The 25,721-nt window shown below is 43.2% G+C and overlaps 1 gene segment (V, D, J or C); it reads left to right on the top strand.

Moving 5' to 3' along the window:
- The first annotated feature begins 12,408 nt into the window (after nucleotides 1-12,408).
- Nucleotides 12,409-25,129, top strand: LOC134372854 (immunoglobulin heavy variable 4-30-4-like). The segment is given in 3 exon segments: nucleotides 12,409-12,454; nucleotides 12,540-12,965; nucleotides 25,041-25,129. Coding segments are annotated over 3 exon segments (561 nt in total).
- Nucleotides 25,130-25,721: the final 592 nt, after the last annotated feature.

The raw sequence follows: 25,721 nt of genomic DNA, 5'->3' as shown, positions 1-25,721 counted from the left end.
TTGAAAATGAGATTTGAGCAGTCACTAAGGTCTTTTCCTTCACCGAATTTCTATGACTCATGTTTCATTCATGACAAGCAGATCTTCCGGAAGATTCTCATCATTCTTGACTGGAAATAATTTAACTAAAAAAAAAAAAAAAAAAAAAAAATGCCCATTGGCTGTGTGTTCTAAGCTCACACTCTTTGACCTCTGAAAAACACCGTTTGTTCATACATGATCCCCTTACCTCAGATACGCACAACTCTGCCCCTTGTGGATTTGAATAAAGGTTTGTCCATCGATGAAGTCAACCCCACTCAGTCCCCTAATGCCCATATGGTGTGTTCATCTATCTACGGAGGCCTGAACAGGTGACAGGCCGGTCAGCTGAACCTTCCTTACCTATGAAAGTGAGCCCTTGTGACTTTCAGACATGTAACCAGGCAATTCAGGCGCTAGTGCAGGACAGGTCTGCATCTTGTGAGGGGCACATGTGGCTGGTGGTGCCAGGCCACCTATAACAAGTCACACAATTTATGGCAGAGCATGTCCAGATGGATCCACCAGCTTCACAGCACCTGGTGGACAAGACCAAGAGACGCTAGTGTCACGCAGTGATTAGGTAATGGACCAGACAGGCTTGTGATCCTTAATGTAACCAATGTCCCCAATGAGCAGACCCCATATATGCAGTCAAATTCACAGGGCAGAACGGTGGTTTTCAGAGAATTCGAGTTGTAGGAATAGAGAGATACTGGAAAAGGTCGCAAAGCTTTTATTTAACAGGATGAATGACTTCTGGAGATCTGATGTACACCCTTGTGACATTAGTTACTAATGGTGTATTTTATACTTGATAACTTCTAAGAGGGTATATGTGAACTGTTCTCGAGATACACATACAAGTGATTAGTGTATGAAGTGATAGATACTTTGGTACTCACATTGGTGTATCATTTTACAATGTATGCATATATCAAAATGTATCAATTGCACACCCAAAATGTATATAACCAATGTCCCCAATGACCAGGTGACATACATGAAGTCAAATACCTATGATTGCCAGTGATGTGGATTAGATATGAAGAAGGGCTGAGAGAGCAATCCACAACAGTGAGTGCTCTTAGAGGAAATTAATGTATCCTGAATTCAAATGAAACGTCCATTCTTTGTACGAATGTAGGGAAAGGTGGGGATTGTGTATTATAACTGAATCCAGGGGCTGCCACTGAGCTGATTTGGTTAGAGTGTAGCCTTATAACACAAATGTCACATGGTTGGGTCCCTGTAATAGCCAGTCATTCCCTCTCTCACACACACACACACACACACACGCGCACACACACACACGCGCACAAGGCTATAACTCTTAGTACACAACATATATGAAAAATTCATAAAATTCAACACAAAAAAACAGCCCTTTTAAATTCTTCTTCAGTGCATGCTGGCTCTTACCTGCATGTTAGTTTCATGATAAGGGCATCGGTGACCTTGAATGTCTGATGCAATGTTAACTAAATTAACTAACACATTTAAAATTTTAACAATGTCATATATAACAATGAAAAAGTACAGTGACAAGTGTGAACTTCTTATTTCAGAGATGCTAATGCAATGTGAATTTAAATTAGATTTAAATAAATAGTAATTTTTCTGTATATTTCTCACAGAAAATGTGCAGTCTAGCAGCATGTGGAAAGATGCACAGTCTCTGACTTATGATGATTCAACTTAAGATTTCTCAACTTTTCTATCGTGCAAAAGAGCACACATTCTGAAAAAAAACTGTATTATATGGAGATATAATGTGCTAAGGAATGCACGAGGTAAAATATCTATTGGGACATCAAAAACATAAAATGTGTCTGAGGGGAGTTAATTGCTGAGTTCTTCTCAATCAAAAGTAAGTTGTTATTGCAACCAAAGGAACTTTGATAACTACTGCATGTTGTGTATGAACCTCGTGCTAACAACAAAGCAAGAAGCTATAGGGGACACACGAAAGTGAAGCAGAAAGGAATCAAAGCATACTGATGCTGCATATCATCAGGTCAGAAAGGATTACCGCAGGAGAGAAAGACAGAATCACAGGATCATCAGAGAAATCCGAAAAATAAATAAATGAAAAGGGCTATAGTAAGTCCTCACCTATCAAGATATACATTGAATGTAAATGGATTAACGCTTCAGTCAAAGACATAGATTAGCAGAATAGCACGCAAAATGTTCACAGTGAAAGGAATAAAAGAGATGTAAGGAAGGAGAATCTGAAAGATAGGAGGGGCAGCTACACTTTCTTAAGACCAAATAGAGTTTAAGTCTGAAATTGTAAAAAGAGATTAAAAAGCTATTCATAATAATAAAGCAGTTCATGCATCAAGAACATTTAACAACTCAAATACGTATGTGTATATAAGTACATACATAGAGAGTGTATGCAGACATAAATATGTAAATAAATATTAACAGACCTGGAGGGAAATATACAGCAATCGTCACAGTGGGTTTGGAATGCCCTACTTTCAAAAACAGATCATTCAATCAGAAGTTCAATAAAGAAACATCAGACTTGAACTACATCTAAGGCCAAATGGACCTAAAAACAGTGAACAGAACATTCCATCCAACAGGGGCAGAGCGCACAATCTTCTGAAGCCCACATGAAAAATTATTCAGGATAGATAATATGTTAGGCCACTAAAATAGTCGTAACATATTTACAAAGATTAAATTTATCGCAAGTATTATTCAGCAAGATCAAGTTCACTTTAATGCTGGATACAAAGATCGTTCAACACACGCGATGAATAAATGTAGTTCAGTACATTAAAAGAACGAAGCCACAAAAGAAAATTAAACAAATGGGACTATGTGAAAATAAAAATCCTTCTGCTCAGCAACGGAAACATTCAACAGAGCAGAAAGACAACCTACAGAATGGGAGAAAGTACTTACAAAATATACACCTGGCAAGGGATTTATATCCAGAATGTGTAAGGATCTCAAACAACCCCACTGTAACTTCTCATTGTTTGAGAAATGGCCGTTCTGTTTTCCACAACAGCTGAACTAACTAACAGTTCCACGGGAAGTCTAGAAGTGTTCCCATCTCTCTGCATCCTCACCAGCGTTTGTTATTCTGTGTCTTTTTGATTTTAGCCAGTGGAACTGGAGTGAGGTGATGTCACAATGTGGTTTTCATTTGCATTTCCCTGATGCTTAGTGATGTTGAGCATTTTTTCATGACTGTTGGCCATTTGTATGTCTTTTTTGACAAATGCATTTTCAGCACCTTTGTCAATTTTTAAAATATGTATGTACATATGTACTTTACATATATATATACATATGTATTTTACTGTGAAGTTGTTTGAATTCCTTGTATCTTCTGGGTATTAGTCCTTGTTGGATGAATATTTTGTAATTTTTTCCGTATCTGTAAGTCATCTTTTCATTCTGTTGATTTTTCCCATTGCAATGCAGAAGATTTTAGTATGATATAATCCCATTTGTTTGTTTTTCCTTTTGATTCTATTTGATGTCTTTTGTTATTCCATATGAATGTGAGGATTGTTTTTTCTATTTCTCTGAAGAATGCAATTGCATTGAAACTGTATATACCTTTGGGTGGTATGGACATTTTCACATTAACACTTCCAAACCATGTAAATGACATGGTGTTCCGTCTTTTGGTGTCCTATTTAATTTCTTTCAGCATTGTTTTGTAGTTCTCATTGTAGAGATCTTTCACTTCCTTGGTTAAATATATTTCTAGGTATTTTATTTTGGGGTGAGTATTGTAAATGGGATTGCTTTTTCAATCTTTTTTCTGATAGTTTGTTCTTGGTGTATTAAAACACTACTGTATTTTACAGATATTGATTTTGTTTCAGACTAATTTATGGAATTTGCTTGTCACTTCTAAGAGTTCTTTACTAGATTCTTTAGGTTTTTCTTTATATAAGATCATGTCATCTGCAAAAGGAAACAATTCGACTTTGTTTTGGCCAATTGGGTTTCCCTTTACTTCTTAGTCCTCTCAGAATGCTCTGGCCAGCTCTTCTGGTACTATGTTAAATAGGAGAGGTGACAGTGGCCATCCTTGTCTTCTCCCTGCTCTTAAAGAAAAACAAACAAACAAACAAACAAAAACTTTTGTTTTTTCTCTATTCAGGATGATATTTTTGGTAAGTTTGTCATGTTTGGCTTTTACTAGTTTTTATTTATTTTTATTTTTTCCTGCTATACCTAATTTGTGAAGAGTCTTTATCATGAAGTTATTGCGTATTTTATCAAATGCTTATTCTATGTCTCTTGAGATGACCATATGATTCTTGTTCTTGATATTTTTTTAATTTTTGAAGTAATGAATCATGTTTATTAATTGAGTATATTGAACCATCCTTGCATCCTTTGGAAGAATCCCACTTGATCATGTCACGGTGCTCAGTGTGGTTGCACTGACTGGGCATGGCTTTGTATGTCTGGCCCTCCTCAGGGAGACCCTGACCCCATCTCACAGGCATCTAAAGATTTCCTGTGTGATGGGAGAGCAGGAAATCCCACAATGTGTGCACTTCCCAAGTCTACACTGGCATTGTGTTTACTTTTGTTCTGTTTGACAAAGCGAGTCACAATCCTAGGCCCAGGGTCAGTGTAGAGGAACTACCTACATGTAAAATAAAGACAAGAAGTACATATTTCCTGCCCATTACCATTAACACTAGCCCGTGTGTGTGTGTGTCTGTGTGTGTGTGTGTGTGTGTGTGTGCATTTACTTGCATTATTAGCTGTGGAGTGGGCTCTGAGCCCCATAATTCTGTAGACTCAGGTGTTTTCTGCTATGACCATCTGCAAGATAACCCTGAAGGAGATAAGAGACTGTCCCAAACCCCCGAGAATTTCTGGACTCACCGTGAGTGTCAAATATGTCAATGCATCTGCCAGCTCCAGGGAACAGGCTTCCAGGTAGTTTTATAAAACGTTCACTTGTTTTTTCTCTACAGAGCATTTGGGTTTAGTGAGACCAATTCACTATCTTAAGAAATGCTGACAAAAGCATATGGTGTCCCTGAAAGAAAACTCTGAAGCTGTGGCACAGACCCTTAATACTGCAGTAGAGACGCTGCGAGGATAACACACCCTGAGCCCAGGCAGGAGCCTCCCCTGCAGGGCCAGCACTGGGCTGCAGGGGGTGCTCAGGACACGCCCAGCACAGGCTCCAGCAGGCGCAGAGCTGGCTGGGAAGAGGCTGTCAAGGCCTGGAGCTTCATCTTTCAAAAATACTGACATAAATGCAAATATTTAAAGCAGTGCAGATGTTCCTACAATATTTTATTTTACCGGGAGCATTCAGCTGAAATGATAATGCAAGGAGAGCAATATTTAGAAGGAATTTGTAGTTTTTGTGGGTATCTCACTAGTAAAATTCTGGAGTACAGGGGTGCCTTCATTAATTCAAATGGTGCAGAATTTTGGGTTACACACTGATCGCAGTAACAGGGCATTCAGATTTCAGGTCTAGTGATGTTACCTGGCCTGGGTGTTTGACAGGAAAGTGGTGATTCAGAGATGGTGGCAGATGAATGAACCTGAGTTGATCATAAATAGATTAGTGATATGAGGACCAATGTGCATGAATGGTAACTATGTAAATACCGTGTACATTTTATTATGAGGAGTTGGGGATGAGATTCACATTTATTCAAAACAGAATTTTCAAGCAATATTTTGGAAAATATTTGTTTATGAAGTGCCCCATTCAACTTCTTGTCAATATAATCAGGGACCCAGCCCTGAATCACACAGTCCATGGTTACTCTGAGAATCAGGGGTCTTTCTACTGAGCAGCCTGGGATCATAGGTCACCCAGACAGGTGCAGGGAAACAAACTCAGAAGTGCCCAATAGATCTCACAGCCACCCATGAGTCCTGCTGGACACTCATGGTCACTCTCTCTGAGTTACAGAGGCTGCTCTGGTGCCTGGTGAGGCCAGCATGGGGTCAGTGCAACAGCTCAGCAATAGAGACACTGACAGGCTCATAAATGATCGAGGTGGTCTCCATAATACTCAGATGTGGGTTCACAGTGAGACGAGTGTCCTGGGGGGTCTTGTTCCTCAGAGAGGGGAGCTCTGCCTGCTCTGAGCTCAGGGGTGAGGCAGGAGATGCATGCCCTCAAGGTGGATTAGGACCTGGACCCGCAGCCTCTCACTGTGGCGTGGCCCATGTGCCATCGGTCTCCTCCTCTGAGGCCGAGCTAGTTATTGAACTATAAAATATTCCACCTCATGAATATGCAAATGAGCTGAGTTCTACTGAGGTGAACAGAGTTGTGTGTGTGTCCTGAGAGCATCCGGACAGCCAAGTAATTGGGATATAGGAGCGGCTCTGAAAGTTCCTGAGCTTGTCTGTTTTAATGTCGTTTTCCGGATGATGTGAGAATCCCCTTTGTTTGCAAAGAGTTCACAGATGTGCACTTCTCCAAACTCACGTGTGCTTATTCCTGTTGTGGCTAATTTATGAGCTGTAATAAGTGAAATAATTTCTCTCATCTGGAGTTATTTTACATAAGGCAGAGGATCTCAGTCTAATGTAAAGATAACATTGGAATAGCAATTCCTGGTTAATAAAATAACCAGTTGTGTTATAATGGCATAATTAATAAACCCAAAAAAATTATTTCAAGGTTCTCAATGTGAGTCTCTAATAAATCTAAGAAATGTGCAGAATTGCCATAAATATGATAAAACTATTTTAAGCACATAGCATTTATTCACAACTTCTACCTGTTTTACTGACAACAAAGTAATTTGTACCTCACCTCGAACTCAGGTTATTTTTCAAGTCAGTTATTCATTTTCCTTTTAATCTTAACATCTCTAGATTATTATGTGCTCTGTTTCAGCAGAAAGTAAACAGAGGTGACTGGAACTGACTAAACAATGACACAAATCACAAGGTATTGAAACAAGAAGAACATATGAGAATGGATCCAGACTCAGGTATTTCAACAGTTCATGTATCCAGTTAATTAGTTTTCTCAATGTTAGACACTAATAAGCTTCACAATTTTGCTTCATGACACAGTTCGCTCTTATCAAGTGTGGACATGAATGACTTTCCAGTCACACACAGATATGGTGATATCTTGTTTTATACATGAAAGAGGGTCATTCTTCTGAAATGCCCTTCTGGAGAATCAGGAAAGCCCCAGCAGACCATCTCTCCTGCCTCCATGAGTAGAACCGTGTCATGTGTCCACATGGACATAAGTCCCTAATGGGAACAATAAAAAGGCACCAATGAGGCTGCCCATTTTTTGTCTTATATAATCACTAGAGACTCATGCCATGGTTCACCTTGAATATATTTATGTAATTTATGTGTAATAACGTACATCCTCAATAAAAAATTCCTAGTCACGACTGAGTTTCATATGTGTGTGCTCTTGTGTTTAGAATTTTGACAAGCTCACTTTATATAATTTTTTTCATATCACAGGTTGGAAACACAAAATAAAGCAGCTTTTTATCAACTGAAAGAGCTGTAACATTTTGCCAATGGATTATATCAAGACATAGAGAAAAGATCAAGAAATAGAGAAAAGAGGCAGGTGGTAAATAAAACACCTCTGAATCCTCTGAAGAATGGAAGGAAGTTAAAGAAAATCCCCCTGCAGATGTCCAGAGCCCTTGAGATTTGTCTCATGGCCATGTTCCACCTTCAGAAATTCCCAGGATTATCTTGTTGACTAGTTACATATGACCAAAGCAATATTAGCTCTCTTTGAAAAGATTCACCACCAGTGCTGATTTAACATAGTAACCAATTTGTCTATATCAAGTAGAGCTGATTCATAGAAACATTTTTTTGAATTTTGTTTTATTTTATCAATATGCAATGTAGTTGATTATTATGGCCCATTACCAAAACCTCCCTTCCCCCTGCCTCGCCCCCTCGCAACAACCTCATATCTGCTCACATGTTGTAACAACTTCACAAGGAATTGTAATTTGTTGTGTCTTCTCCTCCCCACAGATTAATTGTGTATTTATTTATTTATTTTTAGCTTCATGAAATGAGTCAGGCACAGAAAGAGAAATACCACATGTTCTCACTTATCTGTGATTAAAAGAAACATTTATCTAATATTAACTTGCAATTGTCTGTAGCCATCAAGCAGCTTTCTTGAGAACACTTTTTCTGTAAGGACAGAGCATCTGCTGATCCCAGGACACCTCTCACAACACACACACTTGGTGTCAGATGACGTCCAGATGGCTTCAGAAGCTGCAGAGCACTGAGTTGGACAGTCCCATGGGTGGCAGGAATCAGACAACAGACAGGGAACGGGCTGAGTATTCTGGTCAAAACCATCATCCTTGGTGTCCTCAGTGGTCAGAGGACACATACAAATATCTCTGAGCCTGAAAATTTGGGAACAGACCTGAAGCACGATGGAGATAGGAACTTTGCACTGAAAACACTTTTAGGGAAAAATTAATAAATTACATAAGCAAATGAGCTGAGTTTTCTACTTATGAACCTGGACACAGGACAGCAGGGTACATTTATCCTTTCAATTGAGGGTCAGTATTAGCGGAAACATTTTTAAACAATCATTTGTGCCTTTCCTTTAAACACAGTCATGCTCTAAATTTACCAGGCAAGTGGAATGTGAACTTCCAAGGGCTGACAACATAACATACAAACAAAAAATCAACCAGTGTCAATCTCACTTTTGTAATTAAAGAGGAAATTAAAAGTGCTGCTGAGTATTTTTAACCTTTTACTAGTTTCCTCATGACCCTGTGACATTTTAAATTGAATTGAATTATCCCATGTTAGAAAGTCTGATGGGAAGACCCTGAAAAAGTGTAACATGGTGATTGATTTGTTACCAAGTACCACAGCCATGCAGTTTAGGGCATTATCTTCAGACATAATTGAACTTCAATAAAGCCTCGTCATAACATCCGTGTTTTTATGTCAGCTTTTCTCTGACAATATTGTCATTGCTGATTTCAGGTCATGCATTCCCAAACATCTTACCTTCAAATACATACAAACTTGCACTGCAGATATTGCCGCAAGCATGCACTTTTTGCAATAAAAGCTCTCATTTTGCCTTTTACTTCTTTTATTCAATATTTTTTATTTTCTATTTTATTTTATTGGTTATGAATATTCACAGGGTACAAAGCTTACCGTCGGCACTTGTACCCAAAATGTGGTGGCCAGATCAGTACTATTAGCATGCCTATTCTACGAATTGTGATTATTCCTCATGTCCCCCGCACAATTAATCCCTTATGTCCTTCCCCCTCCGTCTTGTCTCCACCCCATTACACAACCCCAGGTCTGCTCTGTCCCTCTGCAAGACCAATGCACCCCTGTGGCTTTTCTTTCCTTCCTTCGTTCTCTCTTACCTCTCACTTATGATGGAGAACATGTGGCATTTTTTCCCTTTTGCTTGGCTTATTTCACTCAACATTATTTTCTCCAAGGTCATCCATGTTGTTGTGAATGATGGAACGTCATTCCATTTCATGGCAGAGAAATTTAACACAGTTATGTGCACATTTTGACGTGCTGTGGTGTGTTGCTTTCTGATCTCTAAGGTTATTCTCAATCCATGACCCCCTTTCTTCCTTGCCTTGTAGGTCTGATTCTTGAACATTTTACCTTTTTTCACCGTGATAGTTTTCTCTTTCCCTCTCCTTGTCTCTCTCTCTCTCTCTTTCTTCTATATTTGTGTTTCAGAAGAGAATAACGTACAAATCTGTGTCCTATCCAAGTCTAGTGATGCTCAGAATTTTGATCCCTATAATTCCTAAATCCATGAGATAAAACCTCAAGTCACCTCTCTGTTGGTCTCCAATGCCATTGCTGTTTAGTAATTTATTTTTTTGCTGTTGTTTAGGTTTGCCTACTGATTCATTAAACATATCAATACTGCTCATTATGGTTATTATTTGTATAGTCATTGTGTTTAATATTGTATCATTTAAAGCATAATAAAATTCTCTCTGCTAGTATTTTTTCTCCCTTTTCTGACATTCTATATAAGACATTTTTTGAATATATTTTATCCTTTCATTGGTGTGAGAGTCCTGCTTAATGAATTTGAATATTATTTTTTCTTTAAATAAATAAAAAATAGATCCATCCACAAAACACAAACACTCCTAATGCAAGTTAATATGCAACATGTATTTGAGACTAGCAGGAAAATTATGATACAAGGAACAGCGACGATTCACTGTCCACAACACACAGGGCTGTCCTGCTGAATCTGTACCTTGGGAGATTCTTCCTCTACACGGTGACATATTTCAGAACAGGGCTGTGAAGTTTCACATTTCACATTTGTGTATGTTACAAGGAATTGCTCAGCATCAATCAGAGGCATCGCTCAAGTTAGATTTTCCAAAAAGACCACTGGCGAGTGTGTGTGTGTGTGTAGGGGCAGGAGAGAGAGAGAAACTCAAGTGACACATGGTTAGTGTGTTACCCTCCAGTTCCCCCAAACACCTGTTGTCCTCTTGCATGCAGAGTTGACAGACAACATACGTTTTTGATCTTTTGATGTAAGTCAGGATCATATGATTAATTAAGCCAAAGGAAAGATACACAGATACACAGTCACAGCGTGGATAATTATATGAAAGTTTAACAGATACAAAGCTTCAGTTACACAGGATGAACAAGTTCTAGGGATCTGCTCTACAACACTGCACCCACAGTTAACAATACCGCATTGTGCACTTACAATGTGTTAACAGAGAAGAGCTCGTGGTAAGTTTCTTTACAACAGTTAAAAAATAGTCCACCTGAAATTCATCATTCCCTCTCCTTCTGTCTTCTATTAAGCATCAGTCCACAAGCTGTAGGTTCTGGGTCTCAAACCAGTGGGAGTCTTGAATCCTGAGTGACGTTATGAATCAGACACCTCTTCTCACCACAACTTCCCTCCTGGACACATTAGAGTAGAAATGAGCAAACAGTACATATTTGTTCTTAAAACTTTATTGCACTGAGATGCTGGAGTGTTTGCTACACTAGGCAGAACGTACTGATAAATTATCCTGGGTAAATCGACATGGGCAGCTGGGACTCTGCAGAGTCAGCTGAAGGTTTAGAAACAAACCGAAACAGAGTTGCACATACACCTAGTTATTTTAAAACTCCTCTCTGATAATTCCAAAACCTATCTCACATCTTATCCTGGGTCTGATACTTGCTTTGTCATTTCAGTGTGTTTGTTTTCCTTTGTCTTTTTCAGGTCTTTGACCATTTTGGTAAAATCTCAGCAAAATTCATGAGTTAACAAGAACTGAAGAATCAGCCCCGAAATGTCCATCAGCAGCTCCTGACTTATAATCCACTCAGGAGCCTTCAAGGGCTGTCCCTCCATGACATGGGCCTGCTCTTGGGACATAGAGGGGGCTCACAGGAGTAGACACAGCACAGCATCCAGCACAGCCCCTGGCCTCTTTCTCTGTGGTGGGCGGCATCTCAGAGGGCAGTGACCACAGTCATGGAGTGGCTGTCATGGGCCCCAATGCAGCAACATCAAAAGGAAGTGTGTTTTTAAACTTTCATATTAGGGATATTATTACTGCTTGCATGTTAACCATTGTGATTGATATTTTCACAAGCGGGGATATCTGATGTGATTGTAGGACTAAATGAAAGAATTACATCAATGTTTAAAATAATAAGGGTGAGAACTGAATTTCTGTTGAAAATTCGAACACATTAGAAGCACAGGATTTACCTTGTTAAGGCGCATTTAAAAGAGTCCATTTATCTTTTCCAAACAGTGAGAATCAGTTTCCTGAGTACTGTACAGGATGCTGTATTTTGCAGAGTCCCTGTGAGTTCTGATGTGCTGTGTCTTGTATCACATGGTGGACAGAGCACAAGGCAGGCCTGGAACACATGGAACAGGAACCATGTAACAATGTAACAAGCTCTCAGGTGTGATGAGAAGCACATGACAGGAGAGGGTGCAGGGAAAGGAAGCAGGGGTTGTGCTGTGATCAGAACTGTAATAGCACGACTCAGAGCCTGAGTTTGTGGGAAAAGCTGGGCTGGGCCCAAGACAAGGCACAAGAGACGGTAGAAGGAAGGTAGATCTGGGCTAAGAAATCTGGGGCCACATTATGGAGTGTTCTTTCACATCTGATAATTATATGTCATGTAATTTTCAGAAAATAATAGAATATAGGCCCATCAAAAATGCAGAAGTCCCACCTCAGTTCCTTACCGCTTATAATGACTGAGCTCTCCCACATGCAAATTTTCCATCAAGCTCTAGGGTAAATGTAGACTCATGGGTGGTGGAAGCTCACAGGTCTGTCCTCAGACAGGGCTCAGGTGTCTGGGGAAGGCAGAGTTGAGACCTAACAGAAGATGAGACTGTGGGGTCTTCTCCTTTGCCTGGTGACAGCTCTCCAAGGTGAGTGTCTCAGATGTCACACATGGGTCTACGATATGGTTGTGCCTGCATATGACTGACAGTGATTGATTCTCCTTGACTCCAGGTGTCCTGTCCGAGGTGCAGCTGCAGGAGTCGGGCCCAGGACTGGTGAAGCCCTCGCAGACCCTCTCCCTCACGTGCACAGTCTCTGGATTCTCCATCAGAACCAGTGATTACTACTGGAGCTGGATCCGCCAGCCCACGGGGAAGAGCCTTGAGTGGATGGGACACATTAGTTATAGTGGAAGCACATATTATAACCCGTCCCTCAAGAGCCGCACTTCCATCACCAGAGACACGTCCAAGAACCAGTTCTTCCTGCAGCTGAGCTCTGTGACCAATGAGGACACGGGCCTGTATTACTGTGCGAGAGACACAGTGACAGGAAGTCATCATGAGCCCAGACACAAACCTCCCTGCAGGATACAGGAGTGGTCTGGGCTGCAGGGGGCGCTCAAGGCCCACCCAGCTCCTGTGCCCCATGGAGCAGGTGCAGAGAGGGGATGGGGGTTCCTCTTGGGATCTGAGGTTTCCTCTGCTCTGCTGACTCCCAGATGTCCCTCAGGGTCATTTCCTGCTTTGTTGTTTGTGACTCTAATTCCCATGTTCTCACTGCAGGCAACACAGACTGAAGTAACTTTCCTCATTTGTAGATAAGATGTTTCCACTCACTGGGACCTTTCATTTCTCAGGTGTGAACATGACCTGTTCTCTTTCCTGACACACAAATCATTGTAAAGATTCTTATCTTCACGTGATCAACAATATTTTTCCCTAAAGGTTAGCTCAGTCCAGGCGCACAGTGTCCCTAAGTGGTCCTTTTCCTCAGTCAAGCACACGTGCTGCCACATGGTTATGATCATCCCTCAGGAACTCTGTCCATGGGGTCCGTGTCCTGCCTGGGGCAGTTTATCCTCTGGTTCCTCATCCACACCATGGACACTGATGTTCATTATTTGTCCCACTCTCTGTCCATCCTCCAGTGTCCTGGATGGAGAAGCAGCTGCCTGTGGGCCAGACACAGCTCTTACACTTCTCTGTGGAGGTTTCAGGGTGACAAGCACAGAGAGAAATACCCACCAGGGCCCTGCTGGGCTGCATTCTGGGTGGGGCCTCTCAAAGCAGCCCTGGGAACTGTGTCCTAAGTTGTGTATCTCAGGTTCCCTGGGGTGATTCCCTGTGGATATTGACAAGCAGCTGGACAGAGCCCTGCTCCCTGCCCACTCTCTGCTGTCCCTCAGACATCACGGACACTTGCCCTAATACCATCCTCTGTCTACCACTGTTTAAATTCTCACTAGATCTGTCCCTAGACACTCAGCTCCCTGAGTCAAGGTCCCTGCTCAATTCTTACCAAGTCTCCTGTGCAGGTGCAGATGAGGGGCCCAGTAATGAGGCTGATCATTGAAGGTAGGGACCTCACGTGGTGCTGAGCAGGCACCTACGGCTTACGAATGTTTCATAAAAAGAGAAAATACCACATGCAATGGAGGAGAGACAACAGCACAACGCAGGGAAGAAACAGTGACAGGCTGGAGCTATTAATTAGAAAGTCTGTCTCTGCAAAATTCACTGTAAAGAAGATGACAAAGCAAGCTACGGACTGGATAAAATGTCCCCTGGTGTCCTTGTTTGTGTCTCCTCTGTGGACTAGGTTTTCAGAGACTTCTTAAATAGTGTCTAAGGTGCATGTGTTGTTTTAGTTTTTCCCTGTTAGTACGCAGAAAATCAGTAACTCTTCTTATATCTGTAAAAGAAGTGAGTTCACAGGGTGAACTCCTGTCCCCCGAATTGAAGATGCAGTCAGGAGGACACAGAGGGTCACAACTTGTCAGATCACAACGTTGTGTGTAAGGTGTGGGTAGTGTGGGTGGTAGGGAAGCACTGCACAGTCCTATGACGAGTTCTGTCCTTTAGTGAGCCATGTCCTGGCTGTGACGTTCACAGGTGCTTCTCCCTTCATGAGGCTCTTAGGCGAGACTGGAAGGCTCTCAGGGAAGGGGACAGAGTTGGGTGTTTCTCTTCTCTGTGGTCAATTATGCTCTGAAGAAGTAATCACCTCTTGGGATCAGCTAAATTAGTTTCTCCTGAGGTGACCTTCTGAAGAGCGTCCTGCTCTGGTGAATCCCAGAATGGCTCCTTCCCCCTTTCTCTGCAGGGAGCATGAGGGTTCTTTTATGGTATTTTCATTGAGAACCTCATCGCACCGCTGAGGTGGAGTTTAAAAGGTTGGGATCTCTAAGACTGTCCCCTTGGGACGGACCCAACTCTCAGATTTCCCCACCCTGAGTCTCCAGCAATCCTTCACCTACAGCTCTGGTGTATCTTCCCCCATCCTGGACCACACACAGGTTTCTGCTCATGAGTTTCTGATCAGACAAGCTGTGACCCTCTGTGTTTTCCTGACTGCATCTTCAATTTGGGGACAGTAGTGTACCCTGTAACGCCACTTCTTTTAGATATTTAAGAAGAGTCACTGATTTTCTGTCTGTTCAGTGATTTTCTTGTTGTCTGGATGGGAGCGATGACGTCCAAGCTTCTTATGTGCAAGACCTGAAACCAGACCCCTTATGACGCACCCGAAGGTCAAGGACTGCGTGTGTGTGTCCTCGTGATTGTTGCTTCTTTACATCCACTTGTCACATTGAAGGTGTCCAATAGGAGTTGTGCTGGCAGCTGTGCTCACCTCGTTCGTGATTCTGAGGGATGCCTTGATCCTTCACCACTGTGTGGTCTGAGAGAGGCTATTTCTCCTTCTCATTTGTTATTAATGTTTTCTTAAATGACACATCATAATTGTATTCATTTATGGGGAACTATGTGTTGCTCTGATAAACGTATATAATGTGGAATAATTAGGTCAAATTGATCAACGTATTTATCACCTCATTTTATTTTTGTGGTGAGACATTTGAAATTCACTCTTTGCTATTTTGAAATATATAATCTATTCTTATTGGCTATAGTTGCTGTGCTCTTCAATTTATATCAAATATTTATTCCTTTCTGGATGGAAGGGGGATACGAGGAGTTGTTGGTCTCTGTCACTCTTGGAGGATCATTTAGCTGAATTGAGAGTCCCAGGTGGTGTTGGTTGAAGCTTCCAAAACTTTAAACATTTCAAATCTCTCAATTTTTGTTGGCTTTGATTCTTACGAGAAATCCTCTGTAATTCTTACCTTTATTGTTTTATGGGTAAGCGTTTCTTAGCCTGACCACGTTAGGTATGTTCTGAGGATTTAATGTTATAACACTTAACATCTTGGTCATGGGTGTGTATGTGTGTGTGTGTGCTTGTGCGTGCACATGTGTGTGTGTACGTGTACATATGTGCGTGTGTGCATGTGTGTGTACGTGTACATATGTGCGTGTGTGCATGTGTGTGTACGTGTACATATGTGCGTGTGCGCATGTGTGTGTACGTGTACATATGAGCGTGTGCGCATGTGTGTGTACGTGTACATATGTGCGTGTGCGCATGTGTGTGTACGTGTACATATGTGCGTGTGCGCATGTGTGTGTACGTGTACATATGAGCGTGTGCGCATGTGTGTGTACGTGTACATATGTGCGTGTGCGCATGTGTGTGTACGTGTACATATGTGCGTGTGCGCATGTGTGTGTACGTGTACATATGTGCGTGTGTGCATGTGTGTGTACGTGTACATATGTGCGTGTGTGCATGTGTGTGTACGTGTACATATGTGCGTGTGTGCATGTGTGCATGTGTGTGTACGTGTACATTTGTGCGTGTGTGCATGTGTGTGTACGTGTACATATGTGCGTGTGTGCATGTGTGTGTACGTGTACATATGTGCGTGTGCGCATGTGTGTGTACGTGTACATATGTGCGTGTGCACATGTGTGTGTACGTGTACATATGTGCGTGTGTGCATGTGTGCATGTGTGTGCACGTGTACATATGTGCGTGTGTGCATGTGTGTGTACGTGTACATATGTGCGTGTGTGCATGTGTGTGTACGTGTACATATGTGCATGTGTGCATGTGTGTGTACGTGTACATATGTGCATGTGTGCATGTGTGTGTACGTGTACATATGTGCGTGTGCGCATGTGTGTACGTGTACATATGTGCGTGTGTGCATGTGTGTGTACGTGTACATATGTGCGTGTGTGCATGTGTGTACGTGTACATATGTGCGTGTGCGCATGTGTGTGTACGTGTACATATGTGCGTGCGCACATGTGTGTGTACGTGTACATATGTGCGTGTGTGCATGTGTGCATGTGTGTGTACGTGTACATATGTGCGTGTGTGCATGTGTGCATGTGTGTGCACGTGTACATATGTGCGTGTGTGCATGTGTGTGCGTGTACATATGTGCATGTGTGCATGTGTGTGTACGTGTACATATGTGCATGTGTGCATGTGTGTGTACGTGTACATATGTGCATGTGTGCACGTGTGCATGTGTGTGTACGTGTACATATGTGCGTGTGTGCATGTGTGTGTACGTGTACATATGTGAGTGTGTGCATGTGCGTGTTTGTGCTTCATTTCTTTTGCTTTGATTCATCCTGTTAGGTGCTCTGTAGCTTCCTTGATCTGCACTTTTGTGTCTGCCCTTTACTTACAAGTTTTTATCAATGCTTTAGAGTTTTCAATATTCAAATCTTTAAGCAATTTGGTTACATTTATTCCCAGGAATTTAATCATTTTTTCTGATGCTATTGTTAATAGAATTGTTTTACTGATTTATTTTTAGATAGTTTATTGTTAGTGTATAGAAACACTACTGCTTTCTATGTGCTGATTTTTTAGGATGCAATATTACTAAATGTGTTTGTTGGTTCTCACATTTAACAGGCAGAGTCTTTAGGGTTTTTATATATGAGATCATGTTATCAGCAAACATACAGTTTTTATTATCCTTTCATAAGTGGATGACATTTATTTATTTTTATTACCTCAATGTTCTGGCTAGACTTCCAGTTCTATGTTGAAAGGAAGTGGTGAGAGAAGTTCTTATTCTGATCATGTTTAACAAAGGCAGACTTTCACTGTTAAGCATGTCATTAGTTGTGGGATCGTCCTATGTCACCGTTAATATAGTGAAGGATAATATGTCTATCACTAATTTGTTGAAATTTTTGTTATTAAAAAGATATCGAAGGATGTCAAATCCTTTTTCTGCCTCTGTTGAGATGATTATAGGTTTTTCCCCTTCATTCTGTAATGGCATTTATCATATTTATTTACTTGCTTCTTTTGAACCGTCTTTGCATCCCAGAGATAACTCTGAGTTAATCATGGTTCAGAATCTATTATAAAGCTAAAATAATCAAAACAGTATGGTGATGACATACACACAGACATACAGACATATAGTCCAGAGAGCCCAGAAATAAAACCCAACATTTATGTTCAAGTGATTTTTAACAAAGGTGGCAAGAACACATAATGAGAAGAGCAAAATGTCTTTCAGAATTTTGTTGGGAAAATTGGATATCCACATGCAAAAGAATGAAATTGCACCCTTACACAAAAATCAACTCAAAGTGGAATAATAATTAAATTTCAGTCCTGAAACTATGGCACTATTAGAGTAAAACACAGAGGAAAATCTCCACAACATTGGTCTGGGGAAAGCAGCAAGAACCCTAGAAGGTGACACAGGACTGATCTAGAGTGGCACTCCTGACCCTCTGCCCAAAGGGCCCAGCACCTGGAGCAGGTGCAGAGCAAGTCTGTGAGCATGTTTTTTTTTTTTTGTTTCTTATTTGTTTGTTTGTTTGTTTTCTTTTTTGTGTGTAGGTTTCTGCATTTTCCATTTCAATGAGCAAATCTGTGCCTTTACACCTACTCCACCATTCTACACTTGAGTCTAAATTTTTCTTAAACCCCACACTCTGAGAAAACAGGTCATTTACTCCAATCACTTTACCATTTTCTTATTTGGAATCTGATGATTTACACAGATGTAATGTATAGTCCCTATTTTTTATTTGTACACCTTCTCCATTTCAAAGTCATTGTTTCTATTGTGTTTACCTAAGATCGTCTGCTGTATGACTTGTACTGTCATAAGGGAGCAATTTGTACATCTATTTTAATACAATTTCACAACTTACAACTTCTTGCAGTTCCTTTTAAATAAAAAAGGCTAAAAGAAATAATCAACTGCAAACACAAACAATTTCAAATTGAGAAAGAAAGTGTGCCAAAAATGGTGGGACTAGAATCCCAAAGACAGAAGCCGTGGGTCATGCAGTGTCATCACCAAACAGTAGAAATGGACCAGAACCCTGACACTGGCACCATATGCCCAGCTGACATTCAGAGTTGCTGTGATCCATTGAGTCCCAGGTGAAAGGGATGGGATATACTCATCATCCTGGACATGAATCACCAGAGTACATTGGGTAAGTGGAGGCAGGGCACAGAGCATGTCCATGTCATAGGTCTGCAGGTGCAGGAGGATCTGCCCTGGAGAAAACACCACCGAGGAGTCACCTCTGAGCAGAAGCAAGTGATGAGATTATGAACGTCAAGACTGAGTCTGATGTGACCGTTAAGACTGACGTTAGAAGTGTTGGGGCAGGAGTGTGAACAGATGATTTGTGAATGAGACTGAGGAAGATGGAGTTTTCTAGAAATTTCCACAGTAATATTTCTAATCCCATGTGGTTGTTCCAAAAGTGGAGGGATATTCGTGTCTACATGTTTGCCTTGGTAACTGTCTCTGAGAAGCAGGATGTACTAGAGGCCTCTCTGTCTCTCTGTCTCTCTGTTTCTCTAAAATACACACACACCCCACAAAGGCACATACTCGTATCTGTCTATCTGAGGAAAGTCTGCCTGTTCTGAAGGGAACCAACTCCAAGATTCTCCAGAAGCACAACTGTTTTATTGAAGTCACACATAAGCGATGTGTGTGCAGAGAGACTGAGGCCACTGACTGACCATCAGTTTCAAAGACCAGACATGGGAATGGAGCACGTGAGGATCAAAAGGTCACGGACTTCTCCTGGAACCAGAAATCACTTGAAACATTTCTACATGTTCTGTGATGACAAACTCTGCATTCTCCATTTCCACTTCTCTTAATATTTTTCTGGAGACCGGATGATGACCAGGCAGTGAGGCAAAGAAGAGTCTTTGAAGTTCTGCCTCCAAATTTCCTTTCAGCAGCAAAAGGTAAAACATTCTGCACAAGTGAAGGGTAGGTCGACACCCTCCTCTCACCTCCACACTTATAACCAGTGAGACCTCTGTCCCGGCCTGCGGGACAGATAAGAACGCGGGCTTGAGGAGGACTACCTGTAGCTGGTGAAAAGAGGGAGTGACAGGAGACACGCAGAATGGAGGCAAGACAAGATTCTGATCAAGCCTCAAAATTTTATTGCTAGGCGATTGCTTATATACATAGTGAAGGGGTGGGCTGTCACAGAGTGTGGCAGCTTATGATAGGCGGAAAGGCAGGGGGGTGATAGTGGCGTGGTATGAGAAGAGGAGGTGGGGAGGAGTGTTGGCTTGGCGAGCGCGGGCTTTTCTGAGGAGGAGGAGAAAGCCTTACATAAAATGGCTGTTATTTGTTAAAAATGGCGGCTACTGTTAGATACGGCTCCCGACATCTCCTCCCTTTCTGTTCAAAGACAGAAGGGAAGGCGAGCATTAACCGGGCGAGGGAGTAGGGGCCTGGCTCCCCCGTGGATTTTTGAATCCACCATCATTGGCTCTTGGTATCTTTTGGGGGGAGGGGCAGAGCCGAAATTGATTTTTGATAGATTAGATACCAACCCCTATGCAAGCCAGGCGTGCTCACAGGGAAACCCAGAGGAGGTCGTAGTTCTGTGACCTTCCCTTGCAATACTTTGCTTTGCACTCACCCCGGTGCTCATACCCTGTTCTCCCTAAAGGGAGAGGGTAGACATGCCTCTGGTTATCATGTCGTCCCCGTAGGGAAGGAGCCCTAGTAGTCTTCTCCCGCGTCCTTTGATGCCAGCCGTTGATAATGAATTTGGATAGGTTTAGAAAGGACAGCATCAACCTGTTTTTTTAATTAGGTTGGTGAGATGGCGAAATGCCCAGAGACCGAAGGTTATAAGTAAAAGGAGGCAAAGAAGGGGGCCCAAGACAGGGAGGAGGTAAGGGAGGAGTCCATTAAGTCCAGTCCAGAGCGGGTTTTCGAACAATTCTTTTCTTCGCTTGATGAGGTCTTCTTGTAATTTCTTGATTTTGTCTCGGACAATGCCAGACTTGTTGGCATAGAAACAGCACCGTTCCTGTAAAGCTAAACAGATCCCTCCCTGTTCTGCAGTTAATAGATCTAACCCTCTGCAATTTTGTAAAACTACCTCAGCTAAAGAATCAATTTGATCTTGTAAATCATTAACAGTTCCAGAGAGGGTTTGAACATCATCAATTAACTGACGAGATAACTTATTATAGGTGTCAACAGCGACCCCTATCCCCGCCCCGCCGGAGGCCACAGCGGTTGTAATCCCCAAGCCTATAAGCAAGGGAATGACTTGGAGAGCACACCGGTGGCGTCCTGTTATAAAGTCAAGGCTAGGAAGAGGGACGGGCTCATCTCCGGGGATGATAGAAATGTCAGGGAGAAGGCTCACTGAAACGCAGAGGCCTGTCCAATTAGTAGGGAGAAGGGTGTAGGCAAGGTTGCCTCCACAAATGAATACCTGTCCTGGAGAAGGGCAGATGGGGGTGGAAATGTTAGTTATGGTATGACAATGGGAAAAGGTGACAAATCCGACATCAACGTCATAGGAATTATTTTGTGAAGGTCCCTGGAGGCAATCAGAGAGATTGAAACCCGAGGGCTGTTTGCATGTAAAACAAGTCTTGGATTGTTGTCCCTTGTTGGTTGTTGCGGCAACAAGGGGTTTTAGGGCAGCTTCAATAGCAAGGCCGAGGGTGTGGGAGGCCCCAACCCCAGAGCAAAGCTTAATATAATCAGCAAGAGAACCGCTGCGGTGTGGGCGGATAGCTTCCTGACAGGTGGGGTTGGCATTTTCGTAAGCTAGATGTTTAATGAAGGCACTTTCGTTTTCACCTTCCCCAACCAATCGTTCTGCTGCATCAGTTAGTCTGCTAATAAAATCACAATATGGTTCGTCTGGTTTTTGACGAACTTTAGCCAAGGAAGTGGTGGCGGACCCTTTGGGTGGGAGTCGGCGCCAGGCTTTTAAGCTGGCGACCTGAATTTGGGACAACAATCCTGGGGGAAAAGCAGCCTGAGTTTCATTAGTTTGATAAGGAGGTCTCCCTAACATCTTGTCCCTAGTCCAAGTTTTAGAAGTTTTATTCTCTGTATTACGCTGTGCCGTTTCCCGGCAGTTTTCAACAAAGTCTGTGCACCAGAGAACAAAGTCGCCCCCGGAGAGGGTGGCCCTAGCTAGGGAAAACCAATCATTTGGTGTTAGCCACCGATCACTGAGGCCCTTGAGAAGTGCTAGGGTGTAGGGTGCAGTGGGTCCGTATAAACCAACTGCAGCTTTTAAATCTTTAAGATGTTTAAGATTGAGTCTACGATATTTTTGTCCGTGGGGGAAGTTACTCAGGGTTTTAACCTCAGGTTCCTCCGTATCGGAGGCCTCCTCGGTGGAGAGGGGGTCTTGGGTGTCAGGATCATTTTGATCTTTGGTTTCGCCCTTATCTTGACTGGAATTTATGAGGGCGTGGCTGCGTGTGACGGGAAAAGTTAAGACTGGTGGACTGGGTGTCTTTCGTTTTTTGGGTGTGGCATCTTTTAGAAGGAGCAAACTAAGTTCATGGTCAAGGGCTTTTATTTCTTTGACTAATTGGAGGTGTTGTCGTTTTTGTTGAAGCGTGGATTTGAGGGAGGAAATTTGTTGGGTTAGGGAAGAATTTATTTGTTGTAGGGGGTTGTCTTGGAGGAGTTTCTCAGGCACAGGGCATAGGGGGCCCACAAAGGGAGGAAGTGGTTGAGGGAGGGGATGAGGGGGGGGTTGGTGGGGAGCGGAGGGCGGCGGATGAAGAACTGGCGCAGTAAGCTGCCAGGAATCCTCGTTATCATGATAATGAGCTGCCTGTTCATCTAAGGTCTCTTGGTCCTGGGGGGGGGGGAGTTGATCGTTATGAGGGGCGAAGGAAGTAAGGGAGGGGTATAATTTTGGAGCTGTTTTACGAGTCTTTTTAGAGGGGTTAGTTTCAGGGCAGATTGTCTGAAGGGTTTTTTCAGGGGGATCAGCATCATGGCTGTTAAGTCCCTCCGGCATGCCTATTACGACAGGGGGGCAAGTTGAGGGGGGGGCGAGAACCGTCCTTAAGGGCTGTCTCCCCCACTTGTATTATGTTTTTGATATCCGGGTCCTGAGAATGGGTTTGTAAAATGTCATTAATTAAATTCCAGTAGGAAAAGGTAGACACGGGGACCTTGCTGGGGCCAAAAGTACGATAGTAATCATTGAGACAGTCACCAACCCGTTTCCCTACTGAGGCCCTAAGTGGACTGGTGTGGAGACTCTGATCTGCTTTTAGTGCCAATTTGAATTATTCCCTGGGTTAGGAGATGCCTACAGGGCTTCATCTGTCTCCATCCCAGCATCCATGGGGATACCCCACTCCCTTTCCCATATACCCCACTTGAGGCCTGGGGCTATAGGGTCAGGGAGGGCAGCTGCCTTTGCCCTCATGGGAATGCAGAATTTTCTCCAAGCCTCAGCTTGGCTGTGAGGTCTGAAACCGGAATTAGAGCAAGTGGGAAGACCTATGTTAGCATGTAGCAGGAAATCTTACAAGTTTCAAGGAAGAAAGAGCACACACTAGAAAAGGACAGCTAGAAAGGAAATGGGAAGCAACTCAGCGCATCCCAAGAGGTTGTTGCTGGTGTCTGAGCCCAAAATTCAATCCCAGAGGCAAGATAAAGGCTGAGCTATCAGTCTTGGGATGGCTTCACCCACAGCTTGTCCTCTTCAGCATCATTCCTCTGCCTTCTCACCTGGAGTGTGTGCCCTTTCCTTGCCTAGAAGCCCTCTGACCTGCATCTCTCCTAAGCTAGTTCTAGCACCTTGGGCATATGAACAGATGGCCAGGACAGCAGAGCCTAGCCTAGCTTTTACTCCTGGAGTGGCATGTCAGGGGTAGGGTGGCAAGGTACCAACTAAGCCCTTCAGACTCAGGGGCCTGCAGAGGGGTGGATTTCAGAAAGAGATTTGGGATGTGGGATTATAGGATAGAGAAGTGGGGCTGACTCCAGGCTCTAGCCTGAGAGCAGGGCTTGGCCTCTCTGAGCAAGCACAGTGCCAGCTCCCATGGTGCCCTGCTCCCTACTGCTTCTCAATCTGTCTGTCCTGTCTACATCTCCAATAGGCTGCCTCTTTCCCTTGATTCCCTCCACCTTCTCCCTCTAACTCACATCTCACGGTCCTCTTTCCACATACCTTTTTACCTTTCCAGGCCTAAGCAGCTTGAAAGGAGCCCAGCCCCCAGGGCAGAGGAAAGAGGGATACTAAAAGGAAAAACCTGAGCCTGAACCCTTATTGGAGGGCAGGGACAGTGGCCCAGGCTGCACAGGTTGTACCTGGTCAGAGCTGGGCTCAGGGTCCCCTCCCCCTATCCATTTGGGAGGGAGTTACTGGGACTGAATAAGGGAATAGGAATGAGTGTAATGCCAAATCAATGGTGCCCTCTTGAGGAAACCAGGGGCATACATCAGTTAAGAAATTGAAAAAACTTCGGAGATCTTTCTTTTTAGCCTTAATTCTGCGCATCTTGAGGGAATCCTTAAGCCCCTTAAGGAAGAGCTCGTGAGAGCTCAATTCCTGTCCCATGATAATCACCTACTCACCGGTCCGATGTCCGCTGGGGCGGCTAGTCCAGCGACGATCAAAATCGAGTCTTGTCCCGAGGATTGATCACCCACGGGCTCGAAACGAGCTCAGGAGCTCAGGGTATGCCTGGCCAGGCTTCTTCCGAGTAGGTGCCAGCAACGTTGTTCCGTGCCTCGGGCCCCACGTTTGGGCGCCAGAATGTCCCGTCCTGTGGGACAGGTAAGAACGTGGGCTCGAGGAGGACTACCTGTAGCTGGTGAAAAGGGGGAGGGACAGGAGACACGCAGAATGGAGGCAAGACAAAATTCTGATCAAGCCTCAAAATTTTATTGCTAGGCGATTGCTTATATACATAGTGAAGGGGTGGGCTGTCACAGAGTGTGGCAGCTTATGATAGGCGGAAAGGCAGGGGGGTGATAGTGGCGTGGTATGAGAAGAGGAGGTGGGGAGGAGTGTTGGCTTGGCGAGCGCGGGCTTTTCTGAGGAGGAGGAGAAAGCCTTACATAAAATGGCTGTTATTTGTTAAAAATGGCGGCTACTGTTAGATATGGCTCCCGACAGACCTCCCTCGTGCAAAGCAGACCCCAGTGTCAGGCTGAACGCTCAGCCCTGGAAGAAGCAAACCCAGTCTCCTTCCACCAGGAGCTCTACATCAGAGCATGGATGTCGTGGGGCTGCTCCTCTGCCTGGTGGCCACTCCCTGCTGTGAGTGTCTCTGGGACTTCAGGAAAGGGACTTGGGCATGGGGTTTCCAGTGTGTTTGACTGATGGTGATGCTCCTTATCCCTAGGTTTCCTGTCCAAGTCGCAGCTGCAGGAAACACGGCTGTGCCTGGTGAGGCCCTCACAGAACCTGTTCCTCACTTGCACTATTTCTTGATTCTCTTTAACCAGCTGTGATGGGCACTGGATCCACCAGCCTCCAGAAAGGGGACTGGAGTGGGTCAGTGTGATATGAGGTGTGTGGAAGCACAACTCTTAAATCCCAAGTCAGCATCATGAGGGAAACCTCCAGGAGCCAAACTTATTTAACTAGGAGTGGCCTGAGATCCCAGGACACCACCATGTACTACTGAGCAAGAAATACAGTGAGGGGAACTCAGTTCAAGCCCAGATACCAACAAACCTCTGCTGGAAGACAGGCGTGGACTTGGCGGTAGGAGGAGCTCAGTGCAAACTTAGTACGGAATTTCCACTGAAGAGCAGGTGCAGAAGATAAACAGGGTTTCCTTTCAGTCCTTGTTCAGTAGAAGTCTTTCTCAGGAACTCTTATTATTATTTTTTTTCATTTCCTTTGTGGGTTCCTTTAAAATGTGGTTTCTGTTACCTTAAAACGATTAATGTAAAAACAAGTTGAATTTACACGGGCAACCAAAGGAAAAATAAACAAATGGGATTATATCAAACTAAAAAGCTTCTGCACAGCAAAAGAAACAATTAAAAGAGTTAAAAGACAACCAACAGAGTGGGAG

Source organism: Cynocephalus volans, chromosome 3 (assembly GCF_027409185.1).
Source record: "Cynocephalus volans isolate mCynVol1 chromosome 3, mCynVol1.pri, whole genome shotgun sequence".
NCBI classification, from domain to species: domain Eukaryota; kingdom Metazoa; phylum Chordata; class Mammalia; order Dermoptera; family Cynocephalidae; genus Cynocephalus; species Cynocephalus volans.
The sequence above is the reverse complement of the archived record's forward strand: the minus strand, read 5'-3'. Positions and strand labels throughout refer to the sequence as shown.